At 43.4% G+C, this 19,279-nt stretch overlaps 1 protein-coding gene across 1 annotated transcript; it reads left to right on the top strand.

The window, feature by feature from the left end:
• The first annotated feature begins 32 nt into the window (after positions 1 to 32).
• On the top strand, positions 33 to 18,051 carry LOC110954637 (serine/threonine-protein kinase WNK3-like). Its single transcript, XM_051949147.1, has 15 exons — positions 33 to 257; positions 4,458 to 4,501; positions 4,745 to 4,880; positions 5,046 to 5,162; positions 5,247 to 5,348; positions 5,442 to 5,487; positions 7,919 to 8,071; positions 9,968 to 10,239; positions 10,459 to 10,705; positions 12,783 to 12,868; positions 12,963 to 13,294; positions 13,397 to 13,632; positions 13,723 to 13,818; positions 13,906 to 14,069; positions 14,789 to 18,051. The coding sequence occupies exons 1-15, from the start codon at positions 84 to 86 to the stop codon at positions 15,386 to 15,388; spliced, it is 2,805 nt and encodes a 934-aa protein (XP_051805107.1). The 5' UTR covers positions 33 to 83; the 3' UTR covers positions 15,389 to 18,051.
• The last annotated feature ends 1,228 nt before the right edge of the window (positions 18,052 to 19,279 follow it).

Here is a 19,279-nt window from a genome sequence, read left to right as displayed (position 1 = left end):
GTGTTTTAAATCATTGATAAAATACATTGATCATAGAATATTTTCCTACCCTGCAGAGCACTGGAACATTGACCCATCCTCAGATGCTTCCCATTGGTGAGAGTGGAAGTGTTCCAAATGTGCCTCTTGGTCAGAGTCTTAGTATGTCCAGCATGTCTGTTGGCCAAAGTGGAGGAGGACCTGTTGGCCAGACATTTCTTCAACCTGCTACCATGGTTCCACAGGTATCACCAAGTGTACCTCAACAATATTTTCAGGTGAAAAGGGTGATAATATATGCTTTTAAAATCCGAAGCCATATTTATGATGGGGCTACAACATTTAACACTGTTTGAAGTAGAGCTATGGTCCCACTACTCTGTCACATTTTCCATCAAATAACTATTTACTCAATCGCAAATCATCCTCATAATCGTCTGAGATTGACCATCTGGTTGTACGCAATGCAGAGTTTCCCCCAGGAAGTTGGTTAGCAGAGGTGGTGAGATGCAAGAAATTAGTAGTAGCTTTCATTCAGTACTGTTTGGCCTTGTGGTGGGACATGGGGCCTCTGCTCCTTTTCCCTAAAGTTTAATATTTTTTGTATTTGCTTTCTACATTTCTGGAGAAGCAGTCATTGTCTGCTATAAAACACTGTGGGAAACCCTGTTGTTTAAAACTAAATGTGTTGATAATTTATGCTTCCTGCCAAAGCTTATTCTTAACCTAATTTTCTGCTACTTTCTTTCCCCTCTTTCTTCAACACCAATCATCATTCTGTCATTATCACTGAATAGTCACAAACATTCCCAGCAGAAGCTTTTCAAACTGCCACTCCCCATGGATCAATGGCCCCCTCACAGTCATACATACCTCCTGTTTCCCCACAAGCACCCATTAATGTTCTCACTGCATCCATGCCAGTCAGTGATCCTGCTGGACTAGCAGGGACCATTGTGCCCCATGCTCAGCAGACCCAACACCCTGCCACTCCCATGCAGCTCACTGACATCATTCCCCAAGCTGCACCCCAGCAAACACAGCCTGTCATGATCCCTCAGCACACCATTGTCCAACAACAACAGATAGGGATGGATCCCCAGACCTCCACCCTACAGCAGCAGCCACAACAGCAAATGGAGGCCCAGGCCACTCTGCATGAACAACAACAACAAGTTAGTGCCACTCAGCTGCCAACAGAACAGCATCGACAGAGCCTTTCAGCTACAGCTGTCCAGAAACATCAACATGAGCCTCAACAGCAGATCTATGTACAGCAGCCTGTCCCGCATGTCCAGCCAACTTCTCAGCAGCACGTGTTGACTACACAAACAGGTATGGAGCAGCGAGCTATGTCAGCACCACATCAAGGGGAGCAACATCTGACTTATGAACAGACTGGGGACCCTCGTGAGCAGACCATGATACAATCACAACAATTGCAACAACTTCAGCAACAGCCAAGTCTGTTACAGCAGCAGCAGCAACAACAAGCTTTACTGCTTGAGCAACATCAGCTGTACGTCCAGCAACAGCTTGATCAACAGCAACAACAAACACTGCTTCAGCAGCAGCAACAACAGGCCCAACTTCAACAGCAGCAAGCACTTCAACACAAGCATCTGTTGGATCAACAACAGCAGCAAGCTCTTATTCAACAGAAACATGAGCAGCAACAGCAAGTTCTTATACAGCAAGAACAACCACAGCAAGTACTTTTACAGCATCATTTAGAGCAACAACAACAGCTGACGTCACAGCAGCAGAGCCAATTATATCAACAAATTGGACAACACCAAGCTGGAAGTCAAAAGGAGCCAGAGAAGCAACTGCAACTTGGACAACAGCAGCAACAAATCATATTGCAGCAACAACAGCTCCAGCCAACTCAACAGCAGCAGGAACAACAATTGCAGCAGCAAGCCTTAATCCGACAAATGGAACAGCAACAAGCACTAATACAACAGCATTTGCAGCAGCAGTTAATTTTACAGCAGCAGCAGCTACAACAGAAAGCTCAGCTGCAGCAACAAGAGCAGCAACAAGTACAACTCAAGCAGCAGATAGAGCAGCAACAGCAAGCTCTGTTGCAACAACAGTTAGAACAACAGCGTCAGCAACAAGTCCTGTTACAACAACAAGCAGAGAGATTACAGCAGCAGGCTCTGATACAGCAACATATTCAAGAGCAGCAGCAGCAACAAGCTGCCATCATTCAACTACAGCAAACTGAAAAACAAGAGGCTATGCCTATTCCACAAAGCAACAGTGAGCAGCAGATTCAGCAGCAACCAACTGATACATCGCATATGTGTATCCCTCAGCTAAACGCTACTCCATTTACACCTCATACCATTCAGCAACAGGTGACAGAGCAACAACAGCAAGCAGCACTGATGCAGCAGCAGCACACCTTTGTTGCCCAGCCACAGCACCACACCTCAGTGATGGAACCTCATATTTCATCTGGAGCTCCTGGTGGTGCTGAGACGATTCAGCACCAAAGCCATATCGTATCCCAGGTCAAGGTGCCCATGACCATTCAGCCCTCACAAATCCCTGTTCAGAAGCCTGCTGTTGTCCCAGCACAAGTCCTCACTCAGCAAGGACAAAGGGAAGTTCAGTCCCAGAACCAAGGCCAGATCCCAGTCCAGTTTATTGCCCAGTCTACACCCCAAGCTGCTCAGGTTATGCCTGAGACCCAAGTGACACCACCAGTTGCATTGATCCAGGGCCAGACGCAAATCATCCAGACCCAGCAAATTCCTTTGCAGACTACTTTTCCTGGGCCTGTCCCTCTCTCACAGAGTCAGATAACTGCTCAGCCATTAATCCAGACTCAGCCTTTGCATGGAACTATTACTCAGTCCCAGCCACCGCCGGCACAGGTCCAAAAAGTTGACATTAAGATGATGGGCCAACAGATCCAAGCTACTGCCCAACCTCCATCTGCAATTGCTTCAATTCCCAGTCAGATACAGCATGAGACTCATGTTCAGCAAACACCTCCAATGCCAGGGCTCATACAACCCCAGTTCCAGCAACAAATGCAAGGCCAGGTGCAAGCTCAGCCTGCTATTGGTCTTTTGACTCATCAGTATGTTCCTCAGCCTGCCCACCAAGTCATGCCATCTGTACAACAGGATATAACTCATATTTCACAACAGCAGGAGCAACAGCACCCAGTGCACCAGTATCAGACACTGATTTTGTCTCCTGGCTCAGCTGGAAGTGTTGGAACTAAAATAGATTGTCTCAGTACAGTAGTTGACCCTACAAGCTTTGCTACCACTCCTCATCCTGTGCATGCTGGGCAAGCCTATGCTCCAGGCCAAACAGCTCTTCATCAAGTTGTTCAGGCCCAACAGCAGCCCATAGCAAGCACTGTTGACCCTTCAGTCATTCAGGCGATCTCCCAGCCGGCTTTGACTCAGTCTGCTGAACAATACAAGCAACAGCTGCCGAAGCTTTCTCAAGTGCAGCAACCAATAACCATACCTACCACACAGGCCCAGCTACCAGCACAGCCCATCCCAGCTTCCATTCAACAACAAGTTCCTCTGAAGCAGGCTTTGATGCCCCTTGATGAGAATCAGCCTCCCACACAGTGTCAACCTACTTCACATCTAGTGACCCAACCTCCTGCACAGTCAGCCCCTACTCATGTGGCTGAGCCTCGGTCCCAGAATAGGACCCTGCCCCTCCAGAGTCACCTAGTGGCAGCTTCCCCTCCATCTCCGCAACACCAGGCCAAGCAAATGCTGCCAACTTACACACACACACAAACCAGCAGTCAGGCCCAGACACACTCCCAAACACAGACACACGTTCAGACCCAGGCTCATTCTCATATTCAGACACACACCGAAACACCAATTTCTGAACAGCCTGCTCTGCCCCATGCTGTCTTTCCTGCACAACAAATGCCCCTCAGCCCTTTGCATACTTCATGTCCCCCAACATCACTACCATCTTTTCCATCCTTACCATCCCATCATCCTGCTCCAGAGCTGCCTACATCTCCACCTGTGGCCCAGGTAACCTTACCAGGGCAGGCCGACTTTATACCTACCTCCCCTCCACCTGTTGCTACTCTACAACCGCTTGATTCTAATGCCCCCAAACTGCCCCAAGCCTCGCTGCAAGACTGTGACCTTTCCCTGCTGGGCATTGCTCAGGTACAGGAAGTGTGAATGTTTGCTGTATTAATTATGATTTTTTTTTTACTTTTGCTTAGATACTGGCAGAAGGAATATTGTAAATATTTGAAAATAACTTTGGTGGCGACTTTTTGATTCAAACTAACAATTTTTGATTCTTAAAAATTAAATGTATTTATAGAAAAGTATACTTTTTGTTAAGTTTCATATAATCCATAATCACATTATTGTTTATTTTGCATCTGACGTTGCTAATGGTTTTTTGTTCATTTTTTCTCTGTGCCTGCAAACTGTGCCTGTATATATGTCATTCTATAGGATGCTCCATACCTGACAAGTGCAGAACACCATTCTTCTTCAGGGTATGTTTTGTATCTTTACTGTCTTATCTCCATTTAGAAGTAGTTTGTGATAAGAAACCTGATACTGGAAGATTCTGAAAGTCTTTATTTGGCTTAACAAGGCAAAACAATACATGTACAGTATTGTTTTTTGTTTTTTTTTTGCTTAGCAGTGGCCCCATCTCCAGGATGATGATCTTTTTTTCAATCACTTTGACATTTAGATATTTCTAGTACAATATTTGACATCCATGCCACTCTCAGATCTGTTCCAGCCAATGGAGAAGATCCACTGCAGCTCTTGGCGAATGGGAAATCGGAGAAATTAAAGCCTCAAAGAAGAGCTTCCTGTCAGAGAACTGAGAAAGTTTCACATCAGTTTCAACTTAGCATGCTTCAGGTAGAAAAAAAAAATGCTGCACAGAACAAATTGTAGACCAAAATTTGTTTACAGTATATGTTTACACAAGGAGATACAAGTAGATTATTAAATGGAGTGTATATATATATATATTTGTATATATATATTTATACATGTATAAATATAAATGTCTTGTATTCATAGGTGTCTGGCAGTGGGGACAATATGGTAGAATGTCAATTGGAGACCCATAGCAACAAGATGGTGACATTCAAATTTGACATCGAGGGGGATGCACCTGAGGATATAGCAGATTACATGGTACAGTGCTTGTGTATTGCTATAGTTTGCACTGATGCTAAAGAGTACCATCTCATATTGTTGATAAGTTCTCTTTCGTTGTAGGTGGAAGAAGACTTTGTTATTGATGTGGAGAAAGAGAAATTTGTTGAGGAGCTTAGAGCAATAGTTAAGAAAGCCCATGAACTTCTTCAGACACATTCACAGGTATGTTGTTTTACATCCATTATCTTTACTCTTCTTTTCACTTTGCTGTTCTGATTGAAGAATGAGGAATTTTAATCTTTGTTTCTCTGTTAGACTGGATCCACTGACCAGTTACATGTGAGCACTCCAACTAGCTCAAGTGAGTTTATAGATATATACTGACAGTCAATAGAAACTTTGAGGTAGAAATGGAAGCAGAATTCTACTTGTAGGGGGGTTGTAATTATTTATTGTGGATTTACTGATGCTCTAGTGCCCTGGTAGTTCAGATAATGATGAGTTGTCATTTTGTCATGATTCATTGCACATGGGTTGGTCACTTTGCAAAAGTGAACCAAATACACACCAAGCAATACTCAGTGAGTATCTGCAAAATTTGAGAATGGGTTTTGAAGGCCTATATACAGTGCATCCAGAAAGTATTCACAGCGTTTCACTTTTTCCACATTTTGTTATGTTACAGCCTTATTCCAAATCGGATTCAATTATTTTTTTCCCTTAAAATTCTACACATAACACCCCATAATGACAAAATGAAAAAAGTTTTTTTGAGAGTCTTGCAAATTTATTAAAAATAAAAAACAAAGAAATTACATGTACATAAGTATTCACAGCCTTTGCCATGAAGCTCTAAATTGAGCTCATGTGCATCCTGTTTCCACTGATCATCCTTGAGACGCTTCTACTGCTTAATTGGAGTCCACCTGTGGCAAATTCAGTTGATTGGACATGATTTGGAAAGGCACACACCTGTCTATATAAGGTTCCACAGTTGGCAGTGCATGTCAGAGCATAAACCAAGCATGAAGTCAAAGGAATTGTCTGTAGACCTCCGAAACAGGATTGTGACGAGGCACAAGTCTGGGGAAGGGTACAGAAAAATTTCTGCTGCTTTGAAGGTCCCAATGAGCACGGTGGCCTCCATCATCCGTAAATGGAAGACATTTGGAACCACCAGGACTCTTCCTAGAGCCGGCCGGCCATCTAAACTGAGCAATCGGGGGAGAAGGGCCTTAGTCAGAGAGGTGACTAAGAACCCCATGGTCACTTTGTCAGAGCTCCAGCGTTCCTCTGTGGAGAGAGGAGAACCTTCCAGAAGGACAACCATCTCTGCAGCAATCCACAAATCAGGCCTGTTTGGTAGAGTGGCCAGACGGAAGCCACTTCTTAGTAAAAGGCACATGGCAGCCCGCCTGGAGTTTGCCAAAAGGCACCTGAAGGACTCTCAGACCATCAGCAAAAAAATTCTCTGGTCTGATGAGACAAAGATTGAACTCTTTGGTGTGAATGCTAGGCGTTTTGTTTGGAGGAAACCAGGCACTGCTCATCACCAGGCCAATACCATCCCTACAGTGAAGCATGGTGGCGGTAGCATCATGCTGTGGGGATGTTTTTCAGCAGCAGGAACTGGGAAACTAGTCAAGATAGAGGGGAAGATGAATGCAGCAATGTACAGAGACATCCTGGATGAAAACCTGCTCCAGAGCGCTCTTGACCTCAAACTGGGGCGGCGGTTCATCTTTCAGCAGGACAACGACCCTAAGCACACAGCCAAGATAGCAAAGAAGTGGCTTCAGGACAACTCTGTGAATGTCCTTGAGTGGCCCAGCCAGAGCCCGGACTTGAATCCAATTGAGCATCTCTGGAGAGATCTGAAAATGGCTGTGCACCGGCGCTCCCCATCCAACTTGATGGAGCTTGAGAGGTGTTGCAAAGAGGAATGGGCAAAACTGCCCAAAGATAGGTGTGCCAAGCTTGTGGCATCATATTCAAAAAGACTTGAGGCTGTAATTGCTGCCAAAGGTGCATCAACAAAGTATTAAGCAAAGGCTGTGAATACTTATGTACATGTGGTCTCTTAGTTTTTTATTTTTAATAAATTTTCAAGAATCTCAAAAAAACTTTTTTCATTTTGTCATTATGGGGTGTTGTGTGTAGAATTTTAAGGGAAAAAATGAATTGAATCCGATTTGGTATAAGACTGTAACATAACAAAATGTGGAAAAGGTAACGCGCTGTGAATACTTTCCGGATGCACTGTAAAGGCCCAAAAAAGGCCACCATTGTTAGTCCAGTGAACAGCATCATGCCGCGTCTATCACATGAACAATGTCTCCGGGCACTGGGTATGGTGGAGGCCGGTTTGAGCTACAGTGATGTAGCCAGGCGTATGGGCTGTTCCCAACCCACAATCAGAAGCCTGGTCCAAAGCATGCGCCGACGGATTGCTGCCTGCATCGAAGCAAATGGAGGCCATACTCCGTATTGACTGTTGTGACTTTGTGTTTGGCAGGTGCCGTTTTCTTTTGTGACATTCTTTATTTTGAAATCATCCTTGAAACTTTAGATTTTTGTTTCTGTATGCCAATATGCTAAACAAATTATTCATATGAAGAAAATCCAGTTTCAGGCTTTAAAATAAAAATTATGTTGAAAAATATGGTCTCAAAGTTTTTAATGACTGTCAGTGTACAATTCTTTCTCATAAAAAAAGTGACATAGTGTGAAAATGCTGTACATGCTATAATTTATTTTGTTACAACCAGTAAAATGTCTTTCTGGTTTCTCAGTGGACTCAGTTCCTCATTCCTCCCCAGTGGGACGCTGGCGATTCTTTATTAATCAGACCATCCGCCATAGAGACTCCCTTTCCAGCCCGGGAGCAGCCACATCACCAGCCACTGCAGAAACACGGATTCCCCAGTCCCCTAAAAAAGAGAAAGGTGAGCTCTACTCAGGTTGGTTTTAATGCTGTGCCTTATTAACATGACTACGTCAGCAGCATAACATTAACTAACTGTGTGTTCCTCTCTGCCGCTGTAGAAAGTGAAGGATCCCAGAGTCTGGAGTCCTTGACTGAAATGACCTCACCTACCTTTTCTACCCTTTCTACTACCTCCCCCCAGTATCCATCCTCTCAGCCCCCACATCCATGGCCCCCTCAGCCACCGCTGCCCCTGCTTCTCACACTGCTGCTTCTGAAACTATCTCTGGACCACCCTCTGTTCCTGTCCCTGTTTCAGGTGGTGTTGAATTGCCAGTCCTCAACTCAGCTCCTGCTGATCAAATTCACATTGCTCCTTCAACCATAGCAATGCCTCTTGCTGCTAACCTCCCCGCCTTGACCATTGCTCCTGCTGTTGTGTCTCCCACATCTACCACCATTCTTTCTGATACCCTGACCCCTCCTGGAACCAGTGTTTGCTCCGCTGCAGGTCAAAGTACAGGGGATACAGTGATCACTGCTCCAAGGCCATCTGTGTCTGCACTGGACCAGTCTTCAGGCTCTTTTCATTCCCCTCCTCTTGCAGCAGTGATGCCATCTGTAGTCAGCCAACTTGGCATGGATCAGCAGCAGACATTCACCCAGGTTGCTAAACCAGTCCCACAACAACCACAATCACAGCCACAGCTGCAGCCTCCATTACAGCAGCAGGTACTGGCAGCACCACAGCAACTGCAGGCAATGCAGTTTGAGCAACAGATACAGCAGCACTCACAACATCAATTGTACCAAGAACAAATTCCGCTGCAGCAGGAACAAGCACTGCAACAGTCTCTTCAGCAGTTACAGCAACATCAACTAATACAAAAACAAACACTACTTCCACAAAAACTAACTGAGGCACAGGTGCTGCCTCCGTCAGGTCATGCAGAGTTGTTACAACAGTCTGTACCTGTACATCCGTTTCTTCCACCATTGCCCCTACAGCAAACCCAACAACCTGTTGTTCAACAGCAAACATCTCAGTATGCCCCACAACTGTTACAACAACATCAAATACAGCAGTTACCACAGCAGATTATGGCAACCCAAGCTGCTGTAGTGCCCCAACAGCAGGATCACCAGCAACAGTCACAGTTAAACCTACAACAGACAATACACCTACAGCAGCAGCAAATGGTGCAACAGCAACTACAGCCACAGCAACATCACATGCTTATGGGTGCTGTTCCTTTGAAACCAGAACTGCCCCTGTCAGTTAGTCAACAGTTTCTTCAACAGCAGACACAGCTAAATACTAGCCCTGTACCACAGCAGCAGATTCCACAACAGGTCCAAGTGCCTGCTGAGATAATACAACACGTGCAGTCACAGATGCAGCTGCAGCACATTGAGCAGCAACAGGAAATGGTAAAAGCCATGGACACACCCCAGAAACAGCAGCAGTTTCCACTGCAGAAGCAATCTTCTTTACAGATGTCAGAGTCAGAGGTTTCTACGGGAGAAACAAGTGTCACAGACGACACAGGCAGCTGTTCTGCCCCTTTTCTCCCTTCTTCAGACTCCTCTCTGCCGCCTCTCCATCTGAGCTCTGCTGAAGCCCCTTTGCCCACTCTCTCCCTCACAATGACGCCATCCCCTGCTCAGCCTTCCTCTGTGGCTGAGTCAGATAGTGAAGGCCCCCCCAAAATTGAATTTGTAGACAACCGCATTAAGACTTTGGATGAGAAGCTGAGGAACCTGTTGTATCAGGAGTACAGCAGCGGGGCAGCACTGGCCGGGGGAGCTGCTTCTGGCCCTACATCGGCTGCCTCTACGTCAGCAGGAGGTGATGAGTCTTCTGAGCCACAGTCACTTCACCACTCATCTTTCCCCCCACCTGCCTCCTCCTCAGATACTTCCCCCCACTCCCCATCCTCAACTACCTCCTCTACCACCTCTCGTTCCTCCTCTACCTCTCCTGAACCAGAGAGGGATGGAGCAGGAGAGGATGGTACCTCAGAAGTGCCCAACTCCGTGGAGCAGGGCCCAGTGGAGCAGCAGCCCGGCCCATCCCTCCCCTCCACCTCTGCCTCGTCCACCCCGCCTACCTCCCTCCTGCCTCCGAATCAGGATGACTCTGCTGGGCACCAACGCCCACCTGTACCACGAGAGCCAACCATTCTTGTGAGTGAATACCACAGATTAGATATTGAGTAAATTTTCTCTCAGTGCTGTCTTTCACTACACTGAATTTTCTTTACTGTTTATATTTTGGTATGTAAATGTGACTTCACTCTTTTTCAGCTGTCTGTGATTATTTGTAATATTTGAATGTTTGAGTGTCTCTCCATTTTGAAGGTCTCAGCTCCATGCAGCCACTCTTAATTGTCTTAACTGTTCTAGGCTGTACCCCCACACTCTGATACCAGTGCCACTGGAGACGCATCACGGCCCCCCAATCAGCACCCGATCCCCCTCCGGCACGGACAGCAGCAGCACAATGCAGGAGGTGGATATTTTGGCCTAAACCTGACATGTCCTAGTATCAGAAATCCTGTTAGCAAGAAATCCTGGACTCGAAAATTCAAAAACTGGGCATGCAAACTGCGCCACTCCGCCAGCTTGTTCAAGAAGCCCAGAGTCCAGCAAGGTAGCGTCCTTTTAGGGAGCGAGCAAGCGCGAGAGAGAGAGAGAGCGAAAGCGAGAGAGAATGGGATGTTGAGGCATGGACCTAAATCTAATATCTAGCACTAGTTTTAACATAGTATAATGACTTTCTTAACCCTGAATACAGTTTAATGTTAATGGATGATGTTTACAGTTAAATAATTCTGTTTTTGCATATTGTCATTTGACTATAGTCCCCATGTAGTATCAGTGTTGACATCTCTGCATACATTACTGTTTTTATTTTTATTTTTTCTAACGTGCTTTGTACTAAATTTCATTTTCTTGGCAGTCTTTCTTTTTGCATGGGTTACTCACTCAGGGGCGAGAACAGTGAAGAGTAGAGGAGGGTGGGAGATTGGCAGTGTGTAGGAAGAGGTTGGCAGAAATCTGATGCCGTCCCAGTGCAGATGAGCTCTGGAGCAAAGCCCAGCGGTGCCTGTGCCCAGGACATATCCCTTCATATGACACCCCCTCCATTCCCCCAAGTCCACAGGCACTGCCAGCAGCAACCATCTCACCTCCTCACCTCCACCTGCTGGCTCAGTGTAGACAGCGCCATGCAACTCACGTCATCACACAGATAAGATAGATGCTAAGTCGCCATGCTGATGTTATGCAGTCAGTTGTCATTCAGAATACATGTATGCTTTCTGCGTAAGCTCATGCAATATAGCATTGCTCCATGAGAGTCTAAAATATGATGTAGTTGTAGAAGATGCATCTCTGACAGTTGCTTTGTGCATTATCAGTATGATACAGTGCCTATCATAAGTATTCACCCCCTTTGATGGTTTACCCTTTTATTGCTTTCATAAATCAATAAAATTTGTCTCTCTTAACACAAAAAATTATTGGAAAAAACTCTTTAATGTCAAAGTGAAAACAGATTTCTATAAAGTAATGTTAATGAAAGAAAATTATATAAATAAAAATAATTGTTTGCATAATTTTTTTTGTTAAAAAAGCTAAATTTTATTGACCAGGATTGATTTATGAAAGCAATAAAAGGGTAAAACATCAAAGGGGGTGAATACTTATGATAGGCAGTGTATATTGACATTATAATCACAGTCATGATATTTTCGAATACACTGTGGCCTTTACCAAGGGCCTTTAAGTTTCTGTCAGGTTCTGTTGAACATGGGTAGGCTTTTCATGCAGCTCAGCTCCATCATCTGTTCAAGTACTGCACCCATCTTGCATGTGTTTGTGTTTCTATGTGTAATATGTGTAGAACTAGCTTAGATCCTCCCACAAGAGCACACGCATGAGCATGTATGTTATGTTCTACCCGAGTGACTAATAACGGACCATTATCTGTAAGTAACACCTACATGAGGCTGCAACTTTTGATGTTAATTTTTACGTCATGTTTATTTTAAATGCTGCTTTGATTATCCATGTACACGCTTTGCTAATGTAGTAATCCCAAATATCAAACACACTGGCCAATATCGCTGTTCATCTGGCCGCGGATCTCAAATGTGATATTGGGCTTTGCTGTCTGGTATGTGAGTGGGTCAGTGGTGACTGGTGAGAATGAGTGAGTGGATGTGTGGGTGGGTGGGGTACACTGTATTCAACTGCCATGTCACAATGTGATATTTTTTTTATTAAATGACTTGCAACAGTTAGGTTTTTAATGAAACAAGCATTTACCACTCCTCCGCACACGCCCAATAGATGTTTCTTTTAAGCACATTACATCCTACAAAACTTACATTTGTTGTTCAGTTTATTGTTTTCAATTTTGAAAATGACATTCACAGAACTTTTGTTTACACATTTCACACACCTGCATGCAGGTTATATAGTTCTTAAAGTTGATGATGTGTGGTATTGGTGGGTGATTGTGTTGTTTTAATACTGTGCCTCTGTGTTCGTGCCCTGTGTCTGTCTGTGTGCGCCTGTTTGTCTCACTGTCATGAACATTTTTCTGTGTCTGTTGCTTCTGTGTTTGTCTCATTATGTATGTTCTCTTTATACACATGTGTCTGTGTTTTTGTCTCTGTGTCCTTGTCTCCCCTTTTTGTTTTTCATCCCTGTCTCTTTATCAGACGGACATTCAAGCAGCCAGGCACTTAAAGATGACAAGGAGGTGGCCCCATTAAACCCACCTCAGTCACGCAAAGGGCGCTTTCAGGTAGGAGCTGATTTTATCTTTCCCACTTATTGGCCTGAACCTTTAGTGCAGTCTGAATAAGTAGCAAATGTTTCCCCACATGCTCTGCCGTCAGGTGACTCCAGTGCTCCAGACCTCTCTCCCAAAGGATGTGCCATCAGGCCATGGTAGCAGGAAAGTGGGACGCTTCTCTGTAACCCAGGCTGAGACTAGGAAAGAGGACAGACAGACTGACAGCTCCCCAGTGTCTCCTGATTTGGAACGAGAGAGGAGGAAATCTCGGGCAAAGGAAGGGGATAAAGAGGAAAGTAAGAGGACCCCATCAATGGCCCACATGCCTCGAGGTCATGGACACAGCCACTCGCCACTGGGCAGCAGCGATGACGATGATGAGAGTGAACTGGAGGATGAAGACTTGAGGAAAGAATTACACAAGCTCAGAGAGAAGTAAGTCCGTGAGATTAAAGATTTAACTTAATTATTTTGCTTCATGTCTTCATTTATTGCTCTTTCCCGTCTACACTGTATAACAAATCTCTTCCTCTGTAGGCACATCAAAGAGGTGGTTTCCCTTCAGGCCCAGCAGAACAGAGAACTTCAGGAACTGTACAGACAGCTTCGTTCCCTCAAAGACCAAAGGCAGAGTCTGCCCGTCTCCCTGTCGCGAACTCCTCCTCTTCCCACAGGACCTCCCCTCCTCTCTCCTCGCAGACCCAGACCAGCCAAATCCAAGCTTCGGTCCCGGCCTCACTCTCACATGGACAACAACGGAGTTACACACTCTGGTGAGGCTCGTAATCCATTCCATCTTCCTTGCTTTCGCATTTTTATATCACTTGCTGTCTGTGTAAATATTTCTTGTGTGTCTCGTTTAGGGATGCAGCAGTCAAGTAGTTTGTCGGGTGGTGAACAAAGTAGACTGTCGTTGTATTGCAACCCAGAGCACCACACTTCACTGCCTGCTAAAAGAGGTACAGTTCTTCATTATAGTGCTAAATCAAGATAACGGACGACTAATGCTAATCAGCGGTATGTTGACTCACCTCATTTCTCCACAGATCACAGTCCTCTAAGAAAAAGCACATTCACAGATGAACTGCACAAACTAGTTGACAATTGGACAAAGGAACCAGTCGGCTCCGCTCCACCCAAACCCTCACTGAATCAAATCAAGCAGATTCAGCAAGTGCAGGAGTTGGGAGGCTGGAGTCAGTCATCAGAGGTAGGACCGCACTCTATGCATTTTAAATACATACAAAAATAACTGCATATACGATCAAATGGATTGTTGATCCTTCATCAAAAGTGCTGCAGTGTTGTTATCGTTGTACCAAACAAGTTACTAACTCTTTCAGATGTTTATATCATGGTGAAATGTTTCAAGTAGACTCCTGCACTGGGTAGGGTCTTGGGTATATTTTTTTATTGAACTGATTTGTTGTTGATGTTAGTCTTTCCTAAATTTTATCTGCTTAAGTTGTGTCATTTCTTCATTGCAATTGCAGGTTCATCAGCATATGTAACCTGTGTTTTTTTAGAATGTGGTTTGACCCATGTAGGTTTTCAATCGTAATGTATTAGTAACTCGCCCATGTAATTATGTGTTTATGTATGTTATTGAAAGCTTTTTAAGTCTGGCCTTTTATAGTGGCTTCTCTTTGTACCAAACTATTTGCCTGACCGAAACGTCACAAATAAATCTATTTTTGTGAGTTAGACAATGTACAGGAGTCTATATGAAACTTTCTTCTGGGCATAGATGCACAAAGAGGTACTTTGTCTTAAATCAAAGTGTTTATATCATAAAAGATGAATTTAAAAAGTCAGATAGTAGAAAGCAATGGGTTGAAGGCAGAAAAGCAGTTTCAAGAGCCATCAGTACTAAAGCATAGAGTTTATGCTGTCATATTCTATCAGTATTCATTATTATATCTGTTACAGGTGCCTCCTCCAGGTTGGTTTCCAGTGGCTCAGCTGAACCCCCAGGTACCCTCCACCCCTGCCAGCCTGACCGTGCCGGCCCCTTCCCAGTACACAGTTGGAGGAAGCCTGTCCACACTGCACTCTCCGGGACCACCACCGCCGCCACAAACGCACATGGCTCAAGTGCCACAAATGCAGCAAAGTTTACACCTCCATCAGTCTCTCCCCCTGCAGCAGATGACCTATCAGCAGTCCCCGCTCCGGCAGCAAATACCACAGCCCCGGATGCAAACTCCCATTCAGTCCCAGTTGCTATCACAGACACAGCCCATCACCCAGCTGCCCCACTCGCCCCCTCAGAGCCAACCGCTGCTGCCTTCCCAAATGCCCACATCACCGGTGTCCACAGCTGCGTCTCTGTGTGGCACCACTGCACCCACAGATAGCACCGCTGCGACTGGGGGGCTTTTTGCTCGTGTTCCTCATCTTCTTCCACCTGTTCCTCCTCTTGTTCTACTGCTGCTCTACCTTCCAGTGCCAAAATTCACCCAACACCCCCCACCTCAACTCTTCCTCTGGGACAGAAATGAAACTGAGCGAAGTGTGAGGTCAATGTGAAGGTCCAAGAGATGGAAATTCTGCGTGGGTCAGGATGTAAAGCAGATCCATTTGAAGTGTTAGTTCTGTGTATGTGTGAGAGAGTTGTGACTGCAGTGAATACGTGGATTCCAGTGGACTTCTGGATAAGATGGGAAATGAATGTGAAATAAAGATGATAGATTCTAGCATGTACAGATAGAGGGTAACGTGGAGCACAGCAGCTGGGGTTTATGAATCATGATATGTTTGGATGTGGAGATGTACAAAGTCTTTAATGTGTGAGTGTGTGCATTTATGAGTGTGGTCAGTGTTTATGGATTATCTGAGTACATATCACTTATGTCCTTGGACACAAATTAACTGTCATGTTTTTGTTTGCAAACCAACTCAGCTGGACCTGAAATCTCACTAAGCAGAGACAAGAAGGACAAAATATTTGACAGTGTTGACATTTTATGTTTAATTTGTCAACGCTCACAGTGAAAGGACTATCAATTTTAAAAGTGCAATTAGTAGTGGTCATCTAAACTGATCAGCACGTATTGTATTGATTTGTCTGTAAGGCATAAATATTTTTGTAGAAGCACAGTGATGAATACCAGATGCGTAGAGGATTTTTTCATGATCATTTAAAACTGTAGGCCTGCAGCACAAGGCATTTCAATGGGCAGTTAAACCTTTCAAAACAACAGCATGTTACGCCGTTGAGTGCGGAAAACTTAACTGGCTTTCCTCATTGCCGCAGTGCAACCAAATGCACCGTTGCAGTGTCGTGTACCGGAACAGCATGTGCTTAATTTGTATCGTTTATGTTTGTAACTGAAAAAAGTCTGAATTGATGAGATCAGATGAATTCATAACCTGATGGTAAATTGAAATACGCCATCTGTGTTCAGTGAATGCCTCGGTACACTCAGCCTGCATGACCTTATGACTGACTTGACTTGCCTGAGTGCAAACTGCTTGCACTTGCTGTATATTCATGAATCTCACAGTTACTATTTGCGGCCTACTGAGGTAATCAGTCATGAGTAAATTTGCTTTCGGTATGATATGCTTTCACATTTGACATTTTTGCTTTCAGTTTGAGCTCCACATATCAAACAGTATCAGTGTCATGCTGAGGAGGAAGATGAAAAAGAAAAAAAAAACTGCCAAGTTATTATTGACAGGGGAAACCACATGGGTTATTCTAATATTGCCTTTTAAGATTACTGCATTTTTGTGAGTGTGTGAGTGTAGTTTTCTGTGTGACAAAGCTTTGTGACAGTCCCATCGTATAGTGCGTTATAAATTGCATCCTTGTTTCTTTCATTCAAAGCAGCCTCGCAAACGTCACTGTACTCAAATGGAAATGTTTACTCTACCTATGTTTTGGACTTGCTTCCTCAAGAAATGAGATCTTAGATCCTATACCGGCTGTAAATTTGATGTTCAACACTGTTGTGAGATCCTCACTTGCCTATTCGTCAGTTTTATTTGGCATTGTATAAATTCCTTATTTCAACTGTGAACTACCTAGTCTTTGACAATAGGCTGTCGGTGTGAAAGCATCGATCAGAAGCTCAAATGTGGGCCATAACTGTGCTTTATGCACACCGCTAAAGGTTTACTCAAGTCAAAAATGTTCCTTTCCTCAATTCAAAACTCATGACATTAGTCGACGCAGAGATACGCAGCGTAATATATCAGCAGGGGATATATTACTGTGCATTTTATTGGCTTATCAGTGCACTTAGCCATACTCACATTTGACCATTGATGGTCAGGAGTTAATAAATTTTTTGGTGTAATAAGTAGCCTGTAGTCGAAGCAGCATTTCTGTTTTATTAATGATGGAGAGATTGTGTGCCACAGAAAACAGCAGATTGTACAGGATGGTAAAGACTGCTAAACGTGAATCAAAGACATAAAAAAAAACATGAACAGTTAAGGAGGAATAGTTCAAGCTAAAGGGTATGGTTGTTCAGAAACTGCATAATCTAGAATATAAATTATACAGTTCTCTGTATTTGTTGCTTTTCAAAACTACCCACATTTTCACAGAGATATTCATTATTAGTGAAGGTGAAATACTGTGCTGTCATGTCTGATACTAACATGTATCTAACAAGCTGCAGCTTAAGGATCATGATTCATGATGTCAGGCTGGCTTTGTCCTTGAAGTGTTACCAAAATGTTATCTAAAAATAAAGATTATTTTTGTATTTTGGAATGGGGTTGTACAAATTGTAAAATGGTGTTCTCATCACTATAAATCAGAGGTTATTTGAATCTAGAAAAGGCATGGTTTTCATTCCTGTTTGTGTGGGACTCCCTGTTTTGATATACCTCTCTGAGTCGTGACAGGCCAGGATCATTTCAGATTATGGTCAAACCATTTTTGTTCATGTTTGGCATTTTATTTCAGCTTTGAGCATGAAAAGCCCAGATGATACATCGACAGAATGACGCTGACCTTAAAGGCTACAGGTCAGATATAATCTTACAAATTGATGCGACAAAATCTGGGGAGTCTCAAAATGGCACGACTGAGAACCAATGATCAAAATTTGGGCAAAAAAAACCTAGAGAAAAAAAGTATGTTGCTGGTGATTAGCCTCTGTAAATTGTAACTAATTCAACTGTTGATTTTATTTATGTTTTGTAACTAATCAAAATAAATGATGTTAAACATCAAATTACATCGTGTGTTTTTTTCCCATGCAGTAATTTTCACTGGACATTTTCTGACATCAAATACATGAAATTTAGCCCTTTAACCCTCCTTTTGTCCTACCAAAAGATATTGTTTCCTTGTCCAAAAAAAATCCCCAAATTTCTGAAAATTTGGGGAATTTTTAGGAAGAAAATTCTAACAATTCTTTGAAAGTTTCCCTTAAAAGTTTAATTTAAAAAAATCCCCCAAGTGTGGCAAGAAAATTCTTATAAATGTTTTCAAAAAATGAGTAAAAATCTTCCAAAAATAATCCTAAAAATATCTGAAGTGATTACATACACATCAGTAAAACTTCTGTTTTCTTTAAGAACATTCACAAAAAAATCAACCAAAATCCTGGATTTTGGTTGATTTTTTTGTCAATGTCCTTAAGAAACATTTTTAACATTTCTTTTATTCCACCAAAAAATGTTCAAAGATTTCCCAAAAATGTAGAAAATGTGGACATCAGAAGTTTCCCTGTGAGAATGTATTTTTTTTCCCCACATTTTCAAACATTAAAAAGGGTCAATTTTGACCCACAGGACGACACAGCAGTTAAGACGTAGTGCCTAAATTGCAAGGGTTAAAGAGTGATTGGACATTTGGCTGCTGAATGTTTTTTATGCAGCTGGGTTTCATTTCATTTTTACTTCAGGCACAGAAGAGTCCACTAGGGGCTCAGAATTGTTTTATAGTTGAGGTTGCCTCTTAGATAAATGTGGACTTGTGAAAAAGAATATATTGAAGCTAAAAAAGCGCAAATCAGTCTATAATAATACATTTAAAAAAAAAAAAAATTTCTATAAAAGGACAGCTGCACACACAAAACTGTAAAACTGGAATAAAATCTGGTAGACCGAAGAGAACAAGTCAATTAGGTGAGCGGCAAATTATTTGCACAGTGTAGAAAAATAAAGGTGACTCATGAAGGCTCTCCAGCATGTAGGCGTACGTGTTTCTTTGTCAACAATCAAGAGAAGACTTCATAACCAAAGATGATTCACAAAAATATGCAAACTCCTCTGAGGTGTCAGAAATAGGAAGTGCACACTGCAGTTCACAAAAAGTCCTTGAGCAAAGTTCTCTGGACCGATGAAAGATCATCCATCCATCCATTATCTGCGCACCGCTTAATCCTCTTCAAGGTCATGAGGAGCTGGAGTCTATCCCAGCTGACTTAAGGTGAAGGCGGGGACACCCTGGACAGA

The sequence above is a fragment of the Acanthochromis polyacanthus genome, chromosome 6, assembly GCF_021347895.1.
Source record: "Acanthochromis polyacanthus isolate Apoly-LR-REF ecotype Palm Island chromosome 6, KAUST_Apoly_ChrSc, whole genome shotgun sequence".
NCBI lineage: Eukaryota > Metazoa > Chordata > Actinopteri > Pomacentridae > Acanthochromis > Acanthochromis polyacanthus.
This window is presented reverse-complemented; position numbering and strand designations above follow the sequence as displayed.

Coding starts and splice junctions, on each gene's coding strand:
- LOC110954637 (XM_051949147.1), top strand. CDS start 84: ATGCTTCCCATTGGTGAGAGTGGAAGTGTTCCAAATGTGCCTCTTGGT. Junction 10,706..12,782: donor GAAGCCCAGAGTCCAGCAAG/GTAGCGTCCTTT, acceptor TCTCTTTATCAG/ACGGACATTCAAGCAGCCAG. Junction 13,633..13,722: donor CAACGGAGTTACACACTCTG/GTGAGGCTCGTA, acceptor TGTCTCGTTTAG/GGATGCAGCAGTCAAGTAGT.